Raw genomic sequence first — 19,946 nt, forward strand, 5'->3', positions numbered from 1 at the left:
AGGAGGGGGTGGGGGCAGGGCGGGCGCACGTGGCTGGCGGGTGCGCAGGCGCGGTGGGCGGGGGGCGGCTCTACAGGGCTCGGGGCGCGCAGGCGTGGTGAGCGTGTGTGGAGGGGGTCGAACGCACGTGGCTGGCTGGGGCGCAGGCGCGTTGGGCAGCGGTTGGTGGGGGGCAGCGGTTGGTACGTGGCCGCGGGAGCGCAGGTGCGGTGGGCGGCAAGGCCGCGGGTCGTCGGCGGGGCCCAGGCGGCATGGAGCGGTTACGGTGGCAGGTGGCGGCCGTGGCAACCTTGGGTCTCGCGCTGGCGCTGGAGGCGCTGCCCTCCGTGCTGCACTGGCTGCGGGCCGGGCGCTGGCAACAGCGGCGGAGGCCGCCGCGGCGCGAGGTGCTCTTCTTCCCGTCGCAGGTGACCTGCACCGAGGCCCTGCTGCAGGCCCCGGGTGAGGGGCCGTCGGGGCCCCCAGCGGGCTGCCCGTGCAGCCTCCCCCACGGCGAGAGCTCGCTCAGCCGGCTGCTGCGCGCCCTGTTGGCCGCCCGCGCCAGCCTCGAGCTCTGCCTCTTTGCCTTCTCCAGCCCGCAGTTGGGCCGTGCGGTGCAGCTCCTGCACCAGCGCGGGGTGCGCATCCGGGTCATCACCGACTGCGACTACATGGCTCTCAACGGCTCGCAGATCGGCCTGCTCCGAAAGGCAGGTAGGCCGGGCCGCAGAGGCCGGGAGCCCAGGCTTGGAGCTCAGGTCCGCGGAGCGCCCTGGGGCTCACACCCCACCTGGCGCGTGATCTCACCCAGGGGGGAATGTCGAAGGCGGATCCTACAGGGGTCTGAGGATGGGCGTGACCCCATGTATGTCCCGTGGTGGCCTTGTGAGGGCAGGATAGTTTTACCCTGCGGAGACTCCAGGGCCATCTGTAGAGAGCACCTGCCCTCCCCCGGTGGGTGCGCTTCTGTGCTGTGGGTGTCTGAGTGTGAGCCCCGGGGCGTGAGCAGCCTGTGTGTCCCCCAGCCAGTGGAGGAAGATCTGGGGGGATTCTCGGAGGCTGGGGGCCTGCCCAGTGACACCGGGGAAGCCACCGAGCTCCTTTGAGTCCCCACATTCTCATGACCCGTGTTGGCCTTGGGACACTGGGGGGGAAAGCCTAGAGCAGGTAGAACGGGGGATGTAGCCCGGGCAGCTGTTTTTGACTCCTGCAGACTGAAATGACCGTGGCCTAGCCAGACGGCCCTGAGGAGATGAAGGGTGAATTCGAAAAACACGTCTGCAAGCCCACCCGCTCGCGGACTCTCAGTGACTGTGTGCATGGGAGGAGGAGCCCCAAGATGGCGAAGATGGGGCTAACCCACCGAGGGGCTAAAGGAGGAAAAAGGCATTTCACCTTAAGGCACCAGTGAATTTCATGCTGGGGCTTTTGAAGTGAATAAGAATAATATACTAAAAAGTGCAGCTAAAATGTTTAGTTGGTGAACAGTTAATTTGTCCCTCGAGCTGCACAAACCGGGGAAGACCCAAACCTCTGGCTGGCCTTTTTCTCTCCCTGGGGTGGGGACAGATGAAGCGGGAAGTAGGAATGATTTTGAAGAGGGTCTAAATTCAGATCGTGGGCTTACCTAGGAGTTCTGTATTTCCTCCTCAATTTCAGTGTGGTGGTGTGTTCTGCTGGATGGGAGAGGCTGTGGTAATGTTGGAGGCGGGCAGAAATGGTCAGATTTTGGGGGGGAGGGGCAGAAGGTGAGGAAGGCGGGGGAGTGTTAAGTCTGGAGCCTGATGCAGGCTCCATCCCACAACCCTGAGATCGTGGCCTGAGCCGAAATCAGGAGTCAGACACTTGACCGACTGAGCCACCCCGGTGCCCCACAAATGGTCAGATTAAGATCTGTTTTGAAGGTACAGCTGAGGATTTGCTGGTGGGCTGTTTGGAGGGTGTGAGAGGTAAAGAGTGGCGTCTGGGTCCCCTGGGATAGGAGGGTTTCCAGGCAGGGTTGCTGGGCAAAATCCCCAGGTACATTTGAAGTTCAGATAAGCCACGAATAATTTTTGGTGTATGTCCCAAATGTGGGGCATATTTATTTTCAAGAATTATTTGTTTATCTGAAATCCCATCCCACTTTGGACATCCCGTTCTTTTATTTGTGAAGTGTGGTGACCCTGTTGCAAAGCAGCCTGTTTTAAACTGTTCTTTTAAGTCCCATTTGCAGTGGTCTTGTTCGCTGAGCAGATAGCTCATCAGGGAGGTAGGCATGAACCCAGGGCTGATGCACAGGGGGACGGACAGACAGGTCCTGTCCTAGGGGAGTTTGAAAACAGTAGGAGAGAGACAGGAAAACAAAAGGCAACCATTACAGGCTCTTCGGTGAACCAAAGGGGCAGGGCAAGGGAGAATTCGTTTTTGTAGCAGTCAGGGCTCTTTGTGCTTTAGCAGGTAGGCTCCAGGCACACTGGGGGGGGACCAGGCCCGACCTTGCCCGCCCCCCCCCCCCAAGCTGACTTCCGGTGACGCCGAAGTCCCTCACCCGAAACACCCAGGGCCTGGCTTCTGTGGTCTTCCTGCTTCGGGCTCATTCCCCCCCCACCGCCCCCCATAGGCAGTGGGATGCAGTCCTGGCGTGCACGGTGTTTCCAGGTTTCCAGGGCTCTTCCAGTGCCGGGCTGGGCAGAGCAGGAGCTCGCAGGCGGGGAGACCCCGGCTGGGTTCATGGCCAGCTCCTCCTAGCAGCACTAACAGGACCGTGGTGGTGGGGTTGTACTCGAGCAGTGTGCGTGGGCACACCTCCCCCAGATGGCAGAGCTGGGCGTGGGCAGGGCTGTCTCTGCGGGAAGGCGACTTGTGTGACATCGGTGTCTGCTTGTCTCTGTCCCCCCGTCCCGTCCCCTGCGCCGGTGGTGGCTGGTCCCCATCCGCCGCTGCCCCCAGCCCCTGCCCGAGGGTGACAGGCTTCCCGTTTCCTACCGAATCAGAAACAGATCGAGGCGTCGCTGCTCGCGGGCCGCGGGAGCGCGCGCCGGTGGTCAAGGCTGACTCGCCCTTTCCGCAGGCATCCAGGTGCGGCACGACCAGGACCTCGGCTACATGCACCACAAGTTTGCCATCGTGGACAAGAAGGTGCTGATCACCGGCTCCCTCAACTGGACCACGCAAGCCATTCAGAACAACAGGGAAAACGTTTTGATTATGGAGGATGAGGAGTACGTGAGGCTTTTTCTGGAAGAATTTGAGCGTATTTGGGAAGAGTTCAATCCCACGAAGTACACCTATTTCCCACAGAAGCAGCAGAGTCACTGAGGTGGGCGCTCTCCTCCATCTGCGGAGCGGGAGGGAGATGCTGTCCGCTATCACGACTTTTGGTCCCCGGAGTCGAAAGCAGACCCAAAGCTACGAAGAGCGGGGCTCGGAGCGGCCTGGGCCACGGGCACCGCGAGAGAAACCTCAGACCACGGCCGCGCGCCCTCGGTTCTCGCTCGGCACCGCACCGAGCAGCTGTGTCGGGCCAGCTAGTTTCCCGGCACAGGCCCCGCCGGGCATGCAAGCTGACCCCCCAGCCTGATTCTAGAAGAGTCTCTTGCTTTGGCCGACTCCCATCAGCCCCCCTCCCCTCCCCCGGCAGGGGCTCCGAGCGCTTGCCGCCTTTCCCCGAGGCCCGGCTGCTCCCATCAGTACCGCTGGCCCCTGGCATTGGCCAAGGCCACAGGCCCCTCGTGTTGCTCTGACCAGCTCCTCGGGTGCCGACTGGCGGGTTGGAGTCTGAAAGGGCAGGAGGAGAGAGGGGCGCTGGGCACGGCGGGAGCGGGGAGCTGTCTTCCAGGCCCCCTCGTGAGCATCGCTGGCCCCCGAAGCAGGCAGGTGATGCTCTGACCCAGGTCCCCTTGCACGATGACCCTTTACGACAAATACATGTGAAGATGTTCATCCTCCGCCGCTTCCCCTCTGTGTTCATTGCAGTCAAGTGCAGGGTCTGTCCGCAAGGACTGTAAGCGGCCGGAAGCTGCCTCTGTTTCCCTCCGTCAACATTCTCACATTCAGGATGATTCTGTGCGCTTAGAAGTGACCTTCCCTGTACTACCCATGAACTTGGCTCCTTGGCAGTTTTGGCTCAGCGTAGTCCGCCCTGAGTTACGTGACCATCTGGGGAGGAAAGCAGGAGGGCGGCCGGTTTCGGGCTGTGGCACCTCAGGGTCTGCTCTTACGGTCGCCTCTGGGATTTGCTTTCCCTGGTAACGAGCTATCTGACGTCCATCTGTGAGGTGCTACACACTGGTTTTTCATATGTCGATAGCTCAAGTGACCTCGGAACGATGGCTCTGCCATCGTGTCGTGTTTGTGTGTGTCATATGCCGTGTGACTTGTCCTGACGTCCGTCACGCCCACGAGCCGCCCGCAGGGGGCCTCCGGTGCTGCATGTTTTTCCCGTTTAAAGTTACCTTCGACTTACTGTGTTAGGCAAGTAACCTCAAGTTACTTTTTCTGATTTAATTGAAGCTATAAAGTATAACGTATAGATTGGAAGTAAGAACTGCTTTCCCACTGAAGGTGTTTTCTCACCTGTCTGTTCCAGCAGTGCATGTGCTGAAGGGAAAGCGTGACAAGTGGTAGGATGTGTCCTGGCCGATGGGGCCGGGTGGTCCTGGACTTCTGGCCCGTTTAAATAAACACGTTCCTGTTCTGGAATGGTGGTACTGTGTCTCTTTGCCTTTTGCTCATTCAAATAGTAGGTGCTGTTTATTAAAGAACATTTTTGGGGGAGCGGACGACATAGAACTGTTTAGAAGCCGTTGGTCAAATTGGGTGCCGCCAGCAGGAGCAAGACCCGGACGTGTTACTGGGGGACCTTGTGAAGTGTTTTCCAAAGATGCCGGAGGTGGTTTCGCAGGGCGGGGCTGGCCCATCACACTGCGGGTGCGCTCACCCCTGCGATTTCCCCCCGGGCTGAGGGGGTAGGGGGACTGTGTGCACGCTTCCCCCTGAGCAAACACACACGGAACCAAGAAGTGTCTCCCAACGTGTCCCTGCTGCCGGTGGCAGGGTCTCCAGTGTTTTCCTCTCCGCCCTGTGACGGTTGGCACACGGGCCGCGCGCGCTCCCAGCCGTGTCTGCCCGTTGCAGCCTGGCGCCGAGAAGGTCACCTAGCCCGGCCACCTGCACGAACGGAGCGCTTATTCAAGCAGTGCACCTCTATTGTAATTTAAAGCATGTACTGGTTCTTTTGAATTGTTTTTTAAAAAACAACTGATTGCTTTCTTAAAAAGACTTCATTCGGATTCATGTATCCCAAGATTCACCCTTGTAAAGTATGCACCACTCTGATTTGAGAGCATTTTCATCACCCCAGAAAGAAACCTTGTCCCAAGAGCAGTACCTCCGTGCTCTCCCACTCCCAGCCCCTGGCAACCACCGGTTTACTTCTGTCTCTCTGGATTTTCCTGCTGTGCACATTTCATATACATGGAATCCTTCAGTATGCGGCATTTTGTACCTGCCTTCTTTCATTTAGCATCATTTTTTTTTTTTTTAAGATTTTATTTGACAGAGTGAGAGCAAAGCAGGGGGAGCGCCAGGCAGGGGCAGAGGGAGAAGCAAGCTTCCTGTGGAGCAGGGAGCCCGACGCGCGGGGCTCGATCCCAGGACCCTGGGATTATGACCTGAGCCGAAGGCAGACTTTTTTTTTTTTTTTTTTAAAGATTTTATTTATTTGACAGAGAGAGATACAGCGAGAGAGGGAACACAAGCAGCCAGAGTGGGAGAGGGAGAAGCAGGCTTCCCGCGGAGCAGGGAGCCCGATGCGGGGCTCGATCCCAGGACCCTGGGACCATGACCTGAGCCAAAGGCAGACACTTAACGACTGAGCCACCCAGGCGCCCCATGAAGGCAGACGTTTTAACGACTGAGCCACCCAGGCACCCCAAGCGTGTTTCTGAGGGCTGTCCCTGTTGTAGCATGGGTCACTATTCGCATTTTTAGCTGAATAGTATTGTTGTGTGGATAGATCACATGTTTTGAACCCATTCATCAATTGATGGACATTTTGGTTGTTTCCACCATTACACATGATGGTGTAAACATTCACATGTAAGTGTTCGTGTGGACGTATGTTTTCATTTCTCTTGAGTATATACCTAGAAGTAGAATTTTTGGGTCCTAGAACTCTATTGAGAAACTGCCAGACTTTTCCAAAGTGACTGCACCATTTTACCTTCCAACCAGCAGACTATGAGAATTCCTTCTTCTCCACATCCTTGCCAACAAAAAATTACTACTGACTTTTGCAGTGATCGCCAACCTACTGAGTGTGAGGTGGTGTCTCATTGTGGTTTTGACTTGTGTTTTCCTGCTGATTAAGGATGTCGAGTGTCTCTTCACGTACTTGTCTTTTATGTATTGTCTTCAGAGAAATGTCTATTCAAGTCTTCTGCCCTTTTTTTTTTAATTGGGTTGCCTTTTTATCATTGAATTAGAAGTTATGATAACTTATGACTTATAACTTAATACAAATTATAAGAATTATAAGAGTTCTTTTTATATTTTGGACTCAAATCCCGTATCAGAAATATGATTTGCAAAGACTTTCTCCCATTCTCTGGGTGGTCTTTTCACTTTCTTGGGTATTGTGTGCGGCTGTGTGTTAGTAATTTTGATACAGTTTAATTGGCCTGTTCTTACTCCTGCTGCTTGTATTTTGGTGTAATAGCTCAGACACCATCGCCCAACCCAGGGTCACAAAGATTTGCTTGTGTTTTTTTCTGAGTCTTATACTCTTAGCTCTTATGTGTCAGCCCGTGAACCATTTTTTTCAGGTTTTGTAGATTTATTCAGAAAGTGATCCAATTAGGATTCAACTGCATTTTTAGCACTGTGCAATCCAGTGTTTTCAGATCCTTTTCCCCTGCACATCTGTTCATAACAATTTTATAATCCTGAAGAAATTCTCTTACCTGAAGATTTCATGCATTCACGTAATTTTGCAGGATGTCTGACGGGCAATGAAGTAGTAGCTGTGATCATAAACGTCTTGTAATTAAAAACAACAGGGACTTTCTTTTCTGTACAGACAGCTATGAAGTCATCAGGTAGTAACTGCGCATCTGAAAGGAACCGGTCTTTTCCCTGATCCGTTAGTTTGTCCAGCTGAGAACCTGGATAGGATAGGGCTGGATAGGACTCCACAAGGTGGCTCGCATCATAAGCCTTCCATTTACTTGGATCTTTTGCCCCGAGGACAGAGCATTGTGTTGCAAACTAGAGCAAATGCTGACGCAGGTTTATGTTTTCCAGGATTCCTCCAAGCACAAATCAGAGCTCCATGGCCTCGAATGGAGTAGCCAAAAATAGACACCCTTTGGGGGTCCACCGGAAACCTAGCCTTTATGAGTTGGGGAAGCTCCTTAGTGACAGAAGAGGACGTTCTGTCGCTAGTTTTCCAAGGCTCCTCGGTGGCATCCCCACGGAACCCAGCGCCAGTGCCAGAGTCCCAGCCCTCACCTCCTCCTTTACTGCAGCCACGAGGGCTGATATCTGGGACAGGGACGACAAGGCCACGTTCTGAAGCAGCTTGGTGATAACCAGACTGTCATACAAAATTTGGTTCTGTTCCAGTTAAACTAGGGCATTTTCCGGTTTCTGCCTTCGGTGGTAAGTAGACAGCAAATTGCGTTTTGCGGTTCATTTCAACACTGTCATGTTCCAAACCTTAGCGAAATCCTCCAAAGCACCTGTTGGCTGGAAATGCTTTAGTGCCGTTCTTCGCCTGACCAGCCGCTACTTGCTTTTTAACCTGTACCCAAGGGTAGATGATCCTCGGGGGTCAGTGGTGGCAGGAAACGCAGCAGTCGGAGTGGAGAGGGGAGGCCTCAGCGTGGCTGTGCGTGCCGTGTTCTCCTGTCGCTCGCTCTCGTTGCTGACCCCCATCGGGCCTGCCCGCTTCCGGGTCAGGCCTGTGACCCATTTTGAGTTAATTTTTTTTTTTTATATATTTTTAAAATTTTATTCTTATGTTAATCCCCATACATTACATCATTAGTTTTAGATGAAGTGTTCCATGATTCATTGTTTGTGCACAACACCCAGTGCTCCATGCAGAACGTGCCCTCCTCAATACCCACCACCAGGCTAACCCATCCTCCCACCCCCCTCCCCTCTAGAACCCTCAGTTTGTTGTTCAGAGTCCATCGTCTCTCCTGGTTCGTCTACCCCTCTGATTTCCCCCCGCTTCATTCGTCCCCTCCCGCTACCTTCTTCTATTTTTTTTTTCTTCTTCACAGAGATTGCGTTATTTGTTTCAGAGGTACAGATCTGAGATTCAACAGTCTTGCACAATTCACAGCGCTTGCCAGAGCACCTACCCTCCCCAGTGTCCATCACCCAGTCACCCCATCCCTCCCACCCCACCCCCCACTCCAACAACCCTCAGCTTGTTTCCTGCGATTAAGACTTCCTCATATCAGTGAGATCATAGGATACATGTCTTTCTCTGTTTGACTTATTTCACTCAACATAATACCCTCCAGTTCCATCCACGTCGTTGCCAATGGCAAGATCTCATTCCTTTTGATGGCTGCATAATATTCCATTGTGTATATATATATATATATATATATATATATATATATATATATATAGCACATCTTCTTTATCCATTCATCTGTCGATGGACATCTTGGCTCTTTCCACAGTTTGGCTATTGTGGACATTGCTGCTATAAACATCGGGGTGCACGTACCCCTTTGGATCCCTACTTTTGTACCTTTGGGGTAAATACCCAGTAGTGCAATTGCTGGATCATGTGGTAGCTCTATTTTCAACTTTTTGAGGAACCTCCATACAGTTTTCCAGAGTGGCTGCACCAGCTTGCATTCCCACGAACAGTGTAGGAGGGTTTCCCTTTCATTTTGAGTTAATTTTTTGTGTATGGTGTGAGGAAGGGGGTTCAGCGGCATTCTTTTGCATGTGAATAGCTAGTTGTCCCAGCACCATTTGTTGAAAAGACCCTTCTTTCCCCACTGAATGGTTTTGGCACCCTTGTCAAAAATCGATTCATTACAGAAATGTATTCACTTATTTCTGGATTCTTAATTATGGTTCACTGACCTATAGGTCAGTCCCTCTGCCAGTACCACACTATCTTCGTTTGTGGCAAGTTTTGAAACCCAGTAGCAAGTCCTTTGACTTTGTTCTTCTTTCCAACATTATTTTGGCTATTCTGGGTCCTGTTACCTTTTTCTTTTTTTAAAGATTTTATTTATGTATTTGACAGAGAGCTAGGGAGAGAACACAAGTAGGCAGAGCGGCAGGCAGAGGGAGAGGGAGAAGCAGGCTCCCCACTGAGCAGGGAGCCCGATGCGGGGCTCGATCCCAGGGTCCTGGGATCATAACCTGAGCCGAAGGCAGACGCTTAACGACTGAGCCACCCAGGTGCCCCAGCAGCTGGAGTTTTGATAGGTATCACGTTGAATCTGTAGATCAAGGTTGGGGAGTATTCCCATTCTAACAATACCGTATTTTCCAACCCATGAATGTAGGCTTCCTCTTCTTTAAATAATCTTTCGTAGTTTCAATGGATAAGTCTTACACTTCTTTTAAAAAATTGATTCCCAAGTATTTCATTCTTTTTGATATTATTGCAAGGGAATTGTTTTCTTAATGTGTTTCAGATTGTTAGTAAACACAATTCATTTTCTATTATGTTAATCCCCATACATTACATCATTAGTTTTAGATGTGGTGTTCCATGATTCATTGTTTGTGCACAACACCCAGTGCTCCATGCAGAATGGGCCCTCCTCAATACCCACCACCAGGCTAACCCATCCTCCCACCCCCCTCCCCTCTAGAACCCTCAGTTTGTTTTTCAGAGTCCATCGTCTCTCATGGTTCGTCCGCCCCTCCGATCTCCCCCGCTTCATTCTTCCCCTCCTGCTATCTTTTTTTTTTTTAACGTATGTTGTATTTGTATAATGTATTATTTGTTTCAGGGTTACAGGTCTGTGATTCATCAGTCTTGCACAATTCACAGCACTCACCATAGCACATACCCTCCCCAGTGTCTATCACCCAGCCACTTCATCCTTCCCACCCCCCACCACTCCAGCAACCCTCAGTTTGTTTCCTGAGATTAAGAATTCCTCATATCAGTGAGGTCATATGATACATGTCTTTCTCTGATTGACTTATTTTGCTCAGCAGAATACTAGATGTGGTATATATATACAATGGAATATTATGCAGCCATCAAAAGGAATGAAATCTTGCCATTTGCAATGACGTGGATGGAACTGGAGGGTGTTATACAATTCATTTTTGTATATGAATCTTGTATCCTGCAAAACTGCAAAACTCGTATCAGTTTTAATAGATTTTTTGGGGGTGGATTCCTTAGGATTTCCCATATACAAGATCATATCATCTACAAATAGTTTCACTTCTTCCTTTCCAATATGGATGTTTTTCCTTTTTCTTGCGTGGCTAGAATCTCCAGAACAGTGTTGAATAGACATGGTGACAACAGATGTTTTGTTGCTGACCTTAGGGGGGAAGCTTCCAGTTTTTTAATATTAAGTATGAAGTTGTCTTTTTTTTAAAATAGATGTTCTTTATCATATTGAATAAGCTCCCTTCTGTTCTTAGTTTGCTGAGTGTTTTCATCATGAAAGGGTGCTGGATTTTCCAAATGCCAACTGATGTTCAAAACTGCACTGACATAGCTTAAAAAGAAGTGTCTTCAAGCTTTTACAACACCATTACATCAGACCAGTGGCTAGAATTTTCTTAACAGACAAGAAATTATTGAAACATCCTTAAACAAACAATTAGAATAGCACACTGGAAGTATGTATCCTTTATATGTCTGTACTCTATTTTTTCTAAGTTTTGTGAATTCCATAAGTTGATTTCCAATTGGTAGAGTGATTTTAATTTTTGTGTTTATTTGAATAAAACTTTGGATTTCCACATACGTCATTCCAAAGGTTGTGGCAGTATTGGAAAACTCCAGTTTCTTATTTTAAATTTACTCAGTAGGTCACAACCAGAATTTTAAAAAGTTAAATAGAATGTAGACATCATAGCATATTGTAGTAAGGGTGCGTTGTTTTGTGAAATGTTGGGTTGTGGTTGGGGTGTACGTGTGTGAATTTGGTCATGAGGTACGATGTATTTTCTTTTCTAAACAAAAAGTAACACTTTAGATAAATATAATAATAAAGGCGCAGAGATGAGAGTTCCTTGATTGCCAGTGATATAGCTCCTTTGTCTCCTCAGTACTTCGTCCCGTGCTTTTGGCCTCCCCTGGAGGTTTCTGTAACAGAGCCAGTGTCCCTTTATTCGATTCATGATGTAAAATACTGTGTTGTATGTGAACATGTGCAATACAGATTTTTATGTGAAATCTCCTGATTTTAAAATGCTGACAACGAATCCCAAACTCTGAAAACACTATTTAAAAATAAGCAGATTATAAAAAGTAAAAACAAAAACTCCAGTAGAAGTCTCTAGGCTACTGACCAGTGTCTGAATTTTGACAATGTTGACCTAAATGCGTATTTTGCACGTCTCTCCATTATACAAAATCTCATTGACGGCATGCAAAGGGTGATGCAAAAATAGTTTATTATGATATAGTTTATGTAAAGTTAGGTAATATTTACAAAATAGAAATGATCAGCTACATCCACGGGAATCTAGCATGTCACACAGAGGAATAAATACTCTGACAAAGTAACACTTCAAACTATAGTGAACAGTCGTTCAGAAACTTTGTTAATTAAAAAAACAGCTGCAAGGACACCATCACAATCGTGACTTGTCACAGAGGGTGGGCGGCTCAGCCGGCCAGGCTCATCTGTTGGGGAGCACGGCGCAACTGACGGGAGCCGCCCCCCCCCCCCCCCCCCCCGGGCCCCACTGCACCTGCAGGTGGGCCTGCAGGACCCGCTCGCACTCCCCGAGCCTCTGCTTGCCTCCGCACAGCACTTGGGTTTGGTGAACGTTATCGCTTCGCGTTATTACAGAAATTAAACACCAGTTAGACTCATACAAGCCTGTGGTTTGAGTATCACCGGACGGCTGAGAGAATTCGCGGTGGCAGAAGTCTCTGCTGTGGATTATTTCCCAACTTGTCAGAGCAGAAAACGGTATGTACACGCTGCACCCTGTCCGTGCGTCCGCTCCCCCCGCGGCCGGCACGGTGTCCCCCGGAGCTGACCGGAGACATTCACGCCGATAGAAGAATCTACTAGTGAGAAAAGTTACTAAGAATTACAGTTGCTGAGGAGTCACTTAGAAACTTTACATTTTATAAATATTACTTAGGAAAACCACATGAATTCTTATCACTTAACTGGTTTTAAGTCCTAACAATACATCAGTAGATAAGTCGTTAATACTAAAGGTAAATCCTAAAATCCACTTTAATTGGTTTTGTGATAGAAACGTGACACAATAATGACTTTAGTGTTCTTTATATGATCTATTTCTAGCTTCCTATAAAACAAAACTGAAATATGTGCTACTAGTTTTGAAAGGCAAAGAACCGAGGCCCAGGACAGGTGACAGGTGCCCTGTGTCCGGTGACCACTGCCTTTCCAGAACTCCGCTCCTTTGCGGCGTTCCAACTGCGTCCTCCCCGCCCCCCCCCACGACCAGCACCCACGGACCGCGTCCCTTCCCCTCGAGACCTGCATGCCCTCCTGGCTCAGCCTGAGGACCGGACGATCCAGTTCTGAGATGGTGTGACCGCATGGCCAGGTTGCCGCCCTCGACGCTGTCCCATGATAGAACCCGGGAGCTGAGATGCAGACGCCTGGCCCGGCGAGTGCTCACAGGTCACCCGTTCGGGCCGGTCCTGCGACAACTGTGTTTGAAATGACCTCTCCCTCCAAGTCTTCCATGAGCCTGGCCAGGGTGTGGGGAAGACGGCCCCTCTTCCCTGTGCTGCTCTCCCTGGAGAGTTGGGGGGTCGGGGGGGGGGGGTCTGGCGGCAAGCATCACGGTGTTCTTGCCACGTGCACAGGGCATGGATGCAGCCGACTGTGCTCACGGTCATACACTCTTTACAACCCGCCCCCCCGTGGAGTGGCCACAGCTTTTAAGGAGACACATCAGCCATGAAAAACATTTCCTTATAATGCTGGGTGGAGTTCAAGGTTGTATCCAAAGCTGCCCGCGCCAGCTTACAAAGGGAGGTCTGCATAGGATTTTATTTTTTTAAACCAACACAAACTTTGTCACAAACAAAAAATCCCTGCGGTAACTTCCCAGTAATATTTACACCGCTCACTCTGGATAATGTACAGGTTCTTTTAAAGAAAATAAACACGGCTGCTTTTCAATAGAGAGAGGCTGGCGTCCACACAGAGCACGCAGTGGCTTCTCTTCCCAAAGCCCGTGTGGACGCGTGGAGGACAGGGCCCAGGCTGCGTCTGAGCAAGTGGTCCTGGCTCCCTACGCAGGGGCAGGGGTGCTGACCTGTTCCCCCTACTCTGCTGAGCATCTTCTGTCAAAACACTTCGAGAAAGGAGCCCTCTTCCCCTTATAAAGAAACAAGGATACTTGAAACTCGTTCTCAAAAGGGCACAAGAATGAGGCTGGGTCTCCTCCAGCAGACAGCCCTTGGGGACAGTGACACTGTTCATTCCCATCCTGCCTGCATGTCACGGCTTCCCAGCAAAGGGCCCCAAACCAGCGGGTTTACTAGACTCCCTTCAGGCTCATTCTTAACTTAAATCTTCAACTGTGCAAAGCATGCGCTTGCTAAGAGTGTGTGTCCAGGTGGGCAACCACACAGCACCGAGCCCATGGCCAAGGGGCCCCGTGTCCCAAGAGCCCTCTGAGGACCGGGCGGATGTGGCCATGAAGAAGGGACGTGTCCACAGTGTCCTACTCAGTGCCGAGTACAGCCAAGGACTTTAGCTTTTGACCTGATCTCAGGATTCGATGTGCAACGTCTGAGCTCACCCCTCGAAGGGATCTGGTGGCAGGGAGAAGCCGAGAAAGCCCCACGTGCGAAGCGCGTGGCAACCCGCCGGTGCTCCTTCGCACTCGCCGGTCGAGAGGCCAGTGCTGTAGCGGGGCTAGGAGGTAGGGCTTCCCCTCTCAACAACGGGTGGAGGCGGGGGGCCTAGGACGGAAGAGGAAAAAAGCGGGGCGCCAATACTGGAACTTCCAGAAGCTTCAGCACCAGCTGGTTCCCAAGCCCGTGCGAAGGGCAGGGCTGCAGTGCTGGACACGGAGACCCGCTCGCCACACTCCGCCCAGTGGGGACACATCGGGGTGAAGGGTGAGACCTGTTGACAGAGCAGATGCCTGCCTAACAGAAAACTCAGCCATAGCTCAATTGCAGAGGGTTCAGGTGGGAGGGAATACAAATGATTGAAGTTTCAGCTTCTAATTAGCATGCCAAGCTGTTTTCCTTTCAGTATCCGATTCAAGCGGAGGACTACATACTTCCCTGTCCTTTGTAAAACCTTTGAAAATACACTCCCCCCTCCCCGCCAACCCCTTCAGGCTTTCTTGGTGATGACGGGGGTCACCGAGTTCTGTTTTAGTTTTCTGGCTTTCTGAAACTGTGTCCTAGAATGGAAAGTGTTAAAAATTCCAAGCTTCTTTAGGACAATGAGGAGGAAACTTCCTTTCAGGAATACTCTTACATTCAAGAGGACAGGCTGATGGGTTACATTCTTTCCGCTCTAACTGAAAACATCTTTGAGTCCCTGGAGAAGAACTGCCTCCGAACTTAGGGCCTGAGCGGCAGAATCCAGAATCGGTACGTGGCTAGGCGTGAAGCCAGCAGGCAGGCACCGAGGCGGGGGAGAGCCTGCAGGCCCACTCAGCCGAAGGGGCCGGGGGCCGGCCTGAGCCGGGGAGTCACTAGCAAGTGCGGGAGGAAGGGACCTTTTAAAGGAGAGAGACTCACTGCCTGCTGGCCTGTCGGAGTGGGGAACAGACCTGGGGGGATAGCCACTGAGCCGGTGGGGACCCTGGCAGAGCTGTCATTTTATGGCCAGAGAGAAGTGGTCCCAGGGAGCGCCCTCAGCTCCAGCCCGGCAGGGGTGGCCTGACGCGCGGCCTCATGCCCAGGACGACCTTAAAAACAGGCATGCCAAGGGGAGCATCAGGCAGCAGTGACAAAAAGGGTCATGTTCCATCCCCAGGCCAGCAGTTAGTGTTCCAGAATATTAAACAGAGCTCTAAAGCTGTTTTTCATGCCATCGGTCTTGTCTCCTGGCCTTATCTGTCAGAATCCCCTTTAGACAGACTCAGGGTCACAGTTACGTTTGGTAAAAACCGCAATTCCCTCTTTCCCAGGCTGGCCCTTGTGAGGCCCCCGATGGCTCGCTGTGGGCCAGGGAACGAGTGACAGATTGCACTTAACGAGCCAGAGCCCGGGCCTTCCCTCGGCCTCGGCCTCGGCCTCTCCACCTGCTGGATTCCTACGGAGGGGCCTCTGATCGTGGCTCCGGACAAACGCACACCTCCCACCATGGCCTCCGCGTGTCACCCCAGGTTGGCCCTAACTTCCTCCCTCATATTCACACCCATCTCGATGCCCGAAGGCGCAAGCTCCCACTTCCAAAGGCAAAGTGCTCCGTCTGCCACAGCGCCGACGGAGGCTGCAGCCAGCCATGCCCCCAGAACAGCAGCCTTCAACCCCCAGGCGCCGGCTCCGCATGCCGCCCAACGAGCCTGAGTGGGCGGCGGAGGGCGGCCCTTCCGCGCATGGCAGCACTCACGACACCTGTCCAGCCGTGTCCTTAGCCCCTTCACGTGCCTGGCGGGGCTCACTTGCAGGGGCTGGCGGGCTACAGATGAGCTAGTGCCCAGGGAGGGAAACACAGCTGTGAAGACTCTATCCGTGTTCTCACGTCCCCCCGCCCCCGGGCAGTGGGGACGCTCCTGCCGCGTGGTTGGCACCGGGGGCGGTGGGGGGCGCCCCAAGTTGACGATCACCTACACGACCCCATCTGCAGCCCCCGAAGGACCCTTCTCTACCAGCACAGAAACCCAGTCCACCTCCACAATTTTACTCTCTTCTCTCAGGAACCTGGTGGCCAAATTCTTCCCCGGGGAGCGCAGCGGGGGCTGGGGTGCGACACCCAGGAGCTCAGCGAAGCCCCTCTTTGCTCTGTTCTGCCTGCTCCCTCCAGCCAGAGGACAGGCTCCTCAGCAGTCATGACCCTGCGACGCTCGGGGCTTTTTCGACGCTCGGGGCTTTTTCTGGGGGCTGCAGCCGGATCAGCCTTTTGCTGGAGAGGAGCCAGAGTGCCCCCATTTCTAGTCCCCTTCCCGGTGACCCCCAGACGGCAGCCGCCCCAGGACCGTCAGCTGTCTCTGCGGCGAGTAGGAGGTGTTTTCCTGTCTCTGCCTTCGACCTCCACGGGCCGCCCTCAACTCCTGCTCCCACAATTCCGGATGTCTGACCTCCAGGGGAAACGATGACGACAAGTACGTAAGGTGCTCTTCGACCTATTCAAAGCGCCGCAGATTTCACCCCCCGGCCACAGTCTGACTCCGCGCAGGGACCCTGCCAGGAAGGCGGGAGGGCCGGAGTGCCCAAGGCAGCAGGGGCCACCACAGAGGAAACTGCACTAGATGCGGGGACTTCTCCAAGGGGTGACGTGAGGTCACGGTGCCAAGACAGCCTGAGCAGAGGCCAGATCCTGCTGGACAGCATGTCGCTGTCCGCCGTGGAGAACACACACGCTGAACAGTGTTCTAGAGAACAGGCCCCAGGGCCCGTGCACTCCTTCTCTACACTCCCATTCTGAGCGGCACACACACAAATCATGGTCCTTTCTAAAAACACTACCAGTCTACAAGGGGTGGTGCGAGGAGCGGTGTCTGAGAAGCAGAACTAAAAAACCAGACCTAACGTTCTCTTGCCTCGGACAACATGGAAGAATAGCAGCAAAGGAGTGACAGGTGTGGGGTGAGAGTCTGGAAGCTGGTGAGGGAAAGGCTCGATGCCCGTGGAGAACTCCGAGTTTATTCCAGTGACAAGGCCGCACGCCCCACGCCCTTCCAGGGCTTTCCGCGGATGACCCTGGTCTTAACTGAATCTAGAGACCGAGCACGGTGACTTCTCCATTTTCACCCCCAAGCACCCTTGTGCCCAGGGCCTGCTGACCTAACGGAGGCGCTGACACAGCGAGATCAAAACAGGTCCCCCCGCACCCTCCTTGGCGAGGCTCCCTGCCTGCCCCGAGGCCACAACACGGCTGCCACTTGCCTGGGCTGCACGTCTCAATACGACTGGCGGTCTTCCCAGGGCCGTGACACAAACCCCAGGGCAAGAGATTCTCGAGAACTACTGCAGTGTTTCCGGACAGTTAAAAGGCCTTACTCTGACGGGTAGAAAAAGCAACTTTGTTAGTATAGGTTTACTCTGGGCTCTCTGAATGCTGCAAGAGCACTTTTCAGGTTAGAGTTAAAAACATATAATGGCAGTTTTCATCGGATTCCGACATCCTCTGTACTTTCTTGACTTAACACAGGGGTCTTCCCTCAGCCTTCTCAAAAGGAATGTGGTTGCTTTCAGAAAGGTTCAAGACTTGAACAGACTTTCCCTTCGAAGGACTGACTACCCGAGGGAATTCATAACGACGTGCTCAGTCTGAAACCCTGGGCTGCAGGTCAACACTCTAAGTCTTTACGAAAAGACCAGGGCTGCTAGTGACCAAGAAAGGAACGAGCGTAGGAAGGAATGAGAGGGGCCGGGGTTTTGTGCAAGATTTAATAAAAAAACAAACAAAAATAGGAATGGCTGCTTTCGACATTTTCCAGGTTGTGAAAGGTTCCCCACGATGACCTGGGTGTGCCTCTAAGCTGAAGGAGTGGGACAAGTACAAAGTGCTGTCCTTCTCCCAAGCCAGAGGTGGTGAATGGAGGTTGCGGACCACGCCCCCCAACCTGCTCCTCCCGCGGCCACCTGACGCCCTGTTCTCTCCCCGCGGGGCCCACACGCAGCACAGCGAGAGCCGCCCGGGCCCTGACTCCGCACAGTGCACTTGGCGGGACGAGCTAGCTTAGCGACAGGCTGCTGGGCCTTAATACTGACAGTGAGTGCGGTGGACTGCGGCGGGTGGGGGCTCTGCGCAGACCCCGGTCGGGAGCGGACAGCCCTCCTGGCCCCCGCTGCTTGGCTAATTTGAGAATACCACGGAAAAAGAAAAGCTTTGACAAAGACGTAGGAAGCTGGAATCAACACAGCAGAGAACGGTGTGAACAACCCATAAACCAGTCTCTCATGCATCCATACCCACAGTTAATGACAACAGTAACAACAACAATAATAATAAAAAATAAAGGTGTAGGGCAGCGCTGCCGCAGGCTGGGAACGGTGTGTGTTCAAGTGGAACGGGACACGGCTAGTCTTTCTTCAAGTCCCTGGATTCAAAGAGTTTCAAGCGTTCTTGCACCGTCAGGCCTTCCTTCAGACTCTGGGTGGAGAGGAGAGCAGGAGAGAAAGAAAGAGGCCGTTAACCACCGGGCCCGGCGCCGTGGGCGCGGCTGCAGTCAGGCGGCGGTGCGGGGGGCCGGGGTGCGGGGCGGGGCAGGAAGGGCTCCTCGAGAGATTAGTGGGGCATGCTAAGGAGAGAGACGTCCCCTGTGAAACGGTGTTATCTGGATGAAAAAGGAAAAAACCAGAGAAACAGACCATGTGTGTAAGCAGCTGAACTCTGAGCTTAGGGCTCTTTAGACAAGCAGCGATCAGATCGATTCAGCCAGGGGCAAAAGCTGTGCCAAGAACTAGAAATGCGCCCATCCATGTCCTCCTCCCGGGGGGGCCTGTCCACCTCTGGCTCCTCGGTGACCATGACGCTGAGCGTTGGGAGGAGGGCTGCACAGCTCGCGGCCGGGGGCCCGCTCCTGGCGCTCCCTGAGCAGCAGCTCGGGTGGGGGGGGGGTTTGCTGGGACTGGGGACCTGGGAACACGTCAACGTAGTCACTAAGATTTTCAGAACGTGAAGCCAATACTCTCCTCATGTGTGACCTCGGGCGAAGTTTAAATCTGTGGGTTCGAGGATGTGCCGCTTTCCTAACAGGGGGAGAAAACATGTCCCGCTTTACTCTTGGAGGCTTTTCCCAAAGATCTAATTTCTCAGTGAGGAACGGAAGATCACTTCGGGGCATGGCTGAGGATATTCCAGCACTGGCTGGGATGGGGCTGGTTCCTCAGCGGCCATGGGGTCTTTGTGGCAAGTCTCAACACCACTGCCAGGTCCTGGGGCTGGCCGGCACGTGCTGGAGCTCACGAAGGTACAGGCTCCAGACGACTACACCACTTTTAGCCCCAAATCAGAGCACCGTGCTGGTCCTGCGGCCTGGAGAGCCCAGCCTGATGCTTCAGAGCACGCGTTGTGGGACCCGGCTGCCTGCAAGGTTTGAGGGAAGACGGGTGGGTCCCAGTGTCCCCGCCCAGTCCCAGAACAGCTCTGCTTGCTTTCTCTACCGTGGAGCTGTATGTGTGTAAATGAATAAAGTTGTTGTTGTTGTTGTTTTAAATAAAGGGTTCTATGGCTAACCTTTCTGAAACCCACTGGTCCAGATGAACCTCAACATAAGCAGTCGGTTAGGGTCACTGCTGAAGCTTGCTACCCAGTCGGTCGGAGGATGGGGGCAAATCCATGTCCCATTCTGAAGCTGAAATTCCCTTAATGCACATAATTGCCTCAGATGCTCTCGGGTCTTCTGCCAAGTGCTTCAGGCAGTCGGTCTCGGACAGGTGCTGGGCACGCATGGCCACGATGCGGGAGGCCCCACTCCTAAGTGCCAGGCCCATGGGCAGGCCTGTCACGTGCCACACCGCTTTGTTCTAGCTGAGGACTTCCAAGGGACAGCGAACGTCCTGCCTGTGGGTACTGAGAGTCCTGCTGTGCTCAGGACTGTAGCTGGGGAGCAGGGCGACGATGGGGACCCAAGGCTGTGCGCCCAGGACCACATACTGCTGTATGCTAGAGCTGTAT

The 19,946-nt window shown here is 52.8% G+C and overlaps 2 protein-coding genes and 1 pseudogene across 10 annotated transcripts in view; 1 reads left to right on the top strand and 2 right to left on the bottom strand.

Moving 5' to 3' along the window:
* The first annotated feature begins 251 nt into the window (after positions 1-251).
* On the top strand, positions 252-4,669 carry PLD6 (phospholipase D family member 6). The gene is made up of 2 exons (XM_045870850.2): positions 252-693; positions 3,032-4,669. The coding sequence occupies exons 1-2, from the start codon at positions 252-254 to the stop codon at positions 3,277-3,279; spliced, it is 690 nt and encodes a 229-aa protein (XP_045726806.1). The 3' UTR covers positions 3,280-4,669.
* Positions 4,670-5,911: 1,242 nt separating this feature from the next.
* On the bottom strand, positions 5,912-7,896 carry LOC123841187 (S-formylglutathione hydrolase-like; annotated as a pseudogene).
* A 3,674-nt stretch (positions 7,897-11,570) lies between these two features.
* Positions 11,571-19,946, bottom strand: part of MPRIP (myosin phosphatase Rho interacting protein) — a 150,764-nt gene continuing 142,388 nt past the window's right edge. For all 9 annotated transcript variants that reach the window (XM_064582082.1, XM_045889691.3, XM_054511009.2 and 6 more), the window contains one exon: positions 11,571-18,419. In XM_064582082.1, coding sequence (XP_064438152.1) covers positions 18,348-18,419 — 72 coding nt within the window. In that variant the 3' untranslated portion in view covers positions 11,571-18,347. The remainder of the gene's footprint in view (positions 18,420-19,946) is intronic.

Source organism: Mirounga angustirostris, unplaced genomic scaffold (genome assembly GCF_029215605.1).
Source record: "Mirounga angustirostris isolate CCGP_5_RB_7025 unplaced genomic scaffold, mMirAng1.0.hap1 SCAF_17, whole genome shotgun sequence".
Lineage (NCBI taxonomy): Eukaryota > Metazoa > Chordata > Mammalia > Carnivora > Phocidae > Mirounga > Mirounga angustirostris.